The 5,351-nt window shown below is 52.0% G+C and overlaps 1 protein-coding gene across 1 annotated transcript in view; it reads left to right on the top strand.

Moving 5' to 3' along the window:
- The window catches only part of HSF1 (heat shock transcription factor 1), a gene marked incomplete at its 3' end in the record, with an annotated part of 42,612 nt that overhangs the window by 22,416 nt on the left and 14,845 nt on the right, over positions 1 to 5,351 (top strand). The window contains exons 4-6 of the mRNA XM_010077730.1: positions 2,481 to 2,556; positions 3,112 to 3,173; positions 4,692 to 4,788. Coding sequence (XP_010076032.1) covers positions 2,481 to 2,556; positions 3,112 to 3,173; positions 4,692 to 4,788 — 235 coding nt within the window. The remainder of the gene's footprint in view (positions 1 to 2,480; positions 2,557 to 3,111; positions 3,174 to 4,691; positions 4,789 to 5,351) is intronic.

Genomic DNA, 5,351 nt, shown 5'->3' with positions numbered 1-5,351 from the left:
GGGCAGTGGCCGCTGCTGCGAGGACGGTTTCATCTCTGCCCCCGACCCCAGGGATTTGGGCAGCGGGTGTGAGGCTGCGGCTTTTCCCGTTCGAACACCGGCGCCCGGCAATTTCTCCATGCGCTTTTCTGTCCCGAGGCGAATGGAGGATCCGTGTTCAGATGGTCTGTGCCGAGGAGAGCTTGGCTAATTTACAGCCCTCCCTGCGTCCCCGCTGGGGCCCGGAGCAGCAATCCTCCGTCCGCGTAATTGGCAGCTGGTGCGTGGGGAGCGACAGTGCAGCTGAGATAACCACAGCTGCACCCCTTGGTATAGGGACAGCCCCGGCTCCCACCCCTGGGGCTTCTCATGTGCCTGCCGAAAGCACTGACCGCTCCCCGCCAGAACCCAAACTCAGCCCCTTGGTTGTCGGCTGTTTTGCCAGTTGATGGGGTTAGCACAAAGGACACAGGCACCAAATTAAAGAAGTTAGCTTATTTTTACTTATGTTTAAAGGGGTAAAATAATGAGGAAAATAACACAGTGAAAATTAATTAAAGCAAGAAAAGGTAAAGCAGCAAAATAATAAGTGAACTACTCTAGCAAGCGTAAAATCAGGTCATGCGCCTCATCATTACTACCTAGAGTTAGCGATAGCGATTAAGAAAGGTACATCACTAGTTGCCCTGATCATCTGTTACCATCATCCAGATCCGCAGTTGCTGGGGAGCCTGGTTGCAGCGAGGATTTGGAGAACCCTTCCCAGCAATTGGGAAATCTCTATCCAGTGCGTCCACCGTATAGATGAGGCTTCCAAATTTCCCTGCAAACGTTCCCCGCTTTTATACAATTGAACAAACAACTTTACATCTTAAACTGCGAAAAACACCTGGTGTGGTTTTCTCCTTGTGAGCTTCTGTCTCGCGCTTGGCCAGAGCAGGAGAGGGAAGATAACAAGAGCAAAAGCATCTGGTAATCTCTATTCTGTGTCTGTCAACAAACCTTGGCACGACTTTGCCACATTCTTTTACTGTCTGTGGCAATAGGCACACCTGTTTTTAAGTGTGGCTACTGTTATGCAATTAGTATCTTTCTGCTGACGAACCTTGCACAGCAAGTGTCCCAGGAATGCTCTAGAAGCATTACAACAAAGCTTTTATAAATTGGCGTATATTCGTAAGGGAATACATTGCATGTGTGATCAATATCATACATATCAAATATATTGTTAGGTTGTGAGGTTCATCTAGAGGTCGACTTTGGTTCAGGGCCTCACTGCTCAGGCCCAGTATTTCATCATTTCTCCCTGGACGAGCAGCTTGGGGTGACCTTGCCCTCCAAAGGGGAAATGCTTTATTTATTTTTGATGCATCTGCAAGCAATAGCCTGGTTTTGAGAAATTTGGAGTAATTTCCTGTGGGTTTTCCCTCTCTGAGATTTTGTCCCCTGTTCTTTTGCTCCACCAAGGGCTCATCTTGCCCTTGTATCATCATCGAGGACAACCGGGGGATCTGGCTGCCCCGTTCTGGGTGGGTTCTGCCGGGTGCCATCCTCCTCTTCCTCTTCTCCAAAATCCAAGAGAAGCCATCCAGCTTCTCCTGGTGTGTGACTGCTACTTCAAAACCTCCGGAGGGGAAAGGCTGAATTAAAATCTGTAGCTTGGGCATTAAAGACCCCACAAAGCCAGGGGTGTCCCCAAAACACGTCTGAAACGGCTCATTTGCTTGCAGAGATCATCTCGATGCTGCAGTCACATAAATAAAACTGAAACCATGAGCTCCCTGGAGCTCTACCAGCTTGAAGAGGACGAGAAAACGTGGCAGGTTTATTGCAAATTTCTCTGTTGTCTTTTACGTTTGCAGAACACACAAACCCTCTCGTTGCTGTTTTCATTTCTATGCATAGAAGAGCCGAAAATGGAGTTGTAAAAAGCAGGGCGAGTTGGGGAATCACTGCAGCAGGAGGAAATCCGAGGGGCAGGCGCGGAGCAGCCCCCCAGTGCAGCCCACGCTCCATCCTGCTGCAGCCCAGGGCTCTGCCAGGTGTGGGGCTTCCTCCTCCTCCTCCTCCTCCTCCTCCTCGCCTTCCCCCCCTCCCCGTCCCCAGAGAAGGCGATTTATAGCCAGCCCCGCGTGCACCTGGGCCAGATCAAGGAGATGGAGCTGGGTCCCCAGGGATGTTTCCGCAAGGGCACGGTAATGGCTCGGAGCAGCTGTGAGCGGGTGGGGGGTTTTTTTTGGCTCCGTGTTCCTGCCCACGTGCGAATCGCTGCTGTTCCTGGAGCCGCGCAAACCCCAAATGACGGCAGAGCAAAGTTAATGAACAACAATTTCACCCGCGGGCCCCAGGAGGTCGTAAATGAGCCAGGATCTGGAGATGTCGGCAAATCCCCCCGCTGCAGTTTTGCAGCTCACCCCCTGCTTTATTTGCTCTGCCTGAGAGGCTGTGGGTTTTGGGGTTTTTTTGTTATTTCTCAGATGGCTTTTTTCTTTCTCTTGCAGCGAGAATGAGGCGCTATGGAGGGAAGTAGCCAGCTTGAGGCAGAAGCACGCTCAGCAGCAGAAAGTCGTCAATAAGGTAAACCCTGCTCTGCCGGATGCAGGGATTGGGATGCTCTTGGATTCGTGGTGATGTAGCGACCAGGCTGGGCGCTTGCCGCATCAATGGGATGCAATGGCATTAATTCAATTTAAGAGGAATTTTGATCACTGGGTTTTCTTCCTGTGACCGTGAGGTTTTGGAAATCCAGTGGGGAGAGGCTAAATGTGGGCTGGCAGCATTCGGACACAGAATGCAGTTGGCTGCCACGTAACGGTTTTACCCTTTGTGCCTCGAGCTGGTGCCAGCGCTCTGCCGTGTCCCCTGTGCCCAACCCTGGTTCTGCTCCGAGCTCAGGGACCAAGTCATAGAGTCACAGGATGGTTTGGGTGGGAAGGGACCTTAAAACCCATTTAGTCCCACCCCCTGCCATGGGCAGGGACACCTCCCACTAGCCCACGTTGCACTAAGCTTCCTCCAGCCTGGCCTTGAACCCCTCCAGGGGTGGGGAATCATCCCAGAGTTATTTCTGTCCGTCCTTATCCCAGTCCTGTGCACACCGTAACGCTTTTTCCCTTTTTTTTCTCCTCACAGCTTATCCAGTTTTTGATCTCCTTGGTGCAATCCAACCGTATTCTCGGGGTAAAGAGGAAGATGTAAGTCTGCATTTCTACCTCCAGATAAAGATTCCTATGTGTGTCCCCTAGATCTCTGTCTGCCGTAGCAGCCCTGCCAGTGGGGTGGGACCGGACAGCGCTCAGTGGCATCACTGAGCCTTCAACACTTACTCCAGCCAAAACCAGTTAACACTGATGCGCAACTGGTATCCAGGAGGGTTTGCCATCCAGGCCAGTGCAGAACCTACTCCAGAGCTAACCCCTGCTTCCAGGGAGGGCTGGACTCTTGCTCTGCTCAAACAGTCTCTTGGAACTGCCGTGATATTTGTGTTGTTGTACTGAAAAGGAAACATTGGACCATCCAGACTGTCCCAGGCTGCTCTGATGCCATCACAAACCCATCAAGCCTGTCCTCACACATGCTGGGGATTATTCTGCCCCTTTCTGGTCCTGCTGGATGACCGTTCAGTGCCCTAAGTGGTTAAGAACCTTTCCAAATTTTCTTTGACCAATTGTGTCCCTGCCCGTGGCAAGGGGGTTGGAACTCAATGATCTTTAAGGTCCTTTCCAACGCAAACCATTCTGTGATTCTATGGTTCTATGATAATTAATAGTTCCTTGGGTTCGTCCCAAGGCTGTGCTGTAGCACAGTTACTTTTCCCTCCCTACCTTTCTCAGATATTCTCTTGTCCCTGACACTCCACTGGGCTGTCCAGGCCCCGCTCTCCCAGTCTCATCCTGAGACAGGCTCCTCATCCCCCTGATTTTCTGCACTTGTTTGTGTCCGAACACCCTCTGTCGCGTGTCTGCTCCTGCCCCTGCCTCGTCCCGTCCTGCCTGTCGAGTTGCAGGACTGTCCTTTTGTGTTTGAACCGTGCCCAGCAGCACCATATGGCAGCCAACACCGCAGCAGGCGTGATTAGTATTAATGAAGATAGTGGTTTATACGGTAATAATGTCCAAGACATGCCAAAATGATTTATCTTGTATGGAGAAAGAGTTTCTCCCCGGTACTGGAGTCCATGAAAAGGGCCCCAGCGGTGGCCGTGTCCCAGCTGACCACCCGCCATCCATCTCGGGAGCAGTTGGCCGTGGAGAGGTGAAGCCAAGCAGAGCAGTGACAATGCAGGAGGTGACCAGGGACTGGAAAAAAGTCCTCTGAGGCCCCAGGTTTTACATTTCTGCCAATAGATCTGCAAAATGGAGCTCGGGAGCTCTTTGCGGAGGCTCATTGTGTTCCTCCACATCGTGGGGCTGCTCTGCCGTACCGACACAACCACCCCCAAGGCCACGTGTCCCCCCAGAGCACCCAGACCTGGGGACAGTTTTGTGCCTTGGCCCCTCGGGTGGGTGCAAACACCCAGTTCTGGCGTCGGGGTGGTGGGAGAGGCAGTGCCCGAGACCCGGTGCTGGAAGCACGGTAACTCCTGTGGTGTTTGGGAATAATTTTGGGAATCTTCTGGCCCCCCATAGCAGGGGGTTGGGACTAGATGATCTTTAAGGTCCCTTCCAACCCAAACCATTCCATGATTCTATGCTTTTATGATTCTTTTGCAGCCCCCTGATGTTGAACGACAGCAGTTCAGCACATTCCATGCCGAAATACAGTCGCCAGTACTCCTTGGAGCACGTCCACGGCTCATCCCCGTACACAGTAAGTATGCCGTGGCCCGGGAGAGGGGGGCGAGGACATGGTTTCATGGGGGAGTACCCACTTTAGGCACTTCTCCAGCTGGTCTGGCCTTTGTACGGCTGTTTGCTCCCAACCTCTTTGTCTGGTTTGGCAAAGTGTTGGAAGGTGGCAGCTGCGTTTTATCTTAGCCAACAGGGAGAGAGCTGTTAGCCAGTAATTCTCCATGATGGTTGTGATGAGGATGAGGATTTGGCATGCAGAGCAAGGGAGGAGTCCTCTGAATCCTACCGAAAGCAGGGATGGGTTGAAGTGGTGCCTTCTTCCTTCGCTTACATCTTCTGACTTGGTCCGTGATTTGGTTTTGTCACCAAAAAAAAAAACAATCTGATGTCAATCAGTCCCTGCTAAACTTTGGCTCGTATTGCCTACTTAATGTGTGCCCACGTCTAATTAGCGTTATTCCCTCCAAAGAAGGCTGGTTTTGGTCAGGGAAGGTGGTGTGAGTCAGAGCCTGGCTGGGACACCATCCTGAAGCAGCAGAGACCCGAGTGATCAGAGCTGAATTGTGGCTGTGGAGGGAGGGA

This window comes from Pterocles gutturalis, unplaced genomic scaffold (assembly GCF_000699245.1).
Source record: "Pterocles gutturalis isolate BGI_N339 unplaced genomic scaffold, ASM69924v1 scaffold5958, whole genome shotgun sequence".
In the NCBI taxonomy this organism is placed as follows: Eukaryota; Metazoa; Chordata; class Aves; order Pterocliformes; family Pteroclidae; genus Pterocles; species Pterocles gutturalis.
This window is presented reverse-complemented; position numbering and strand designations above follow the sequence as displayed.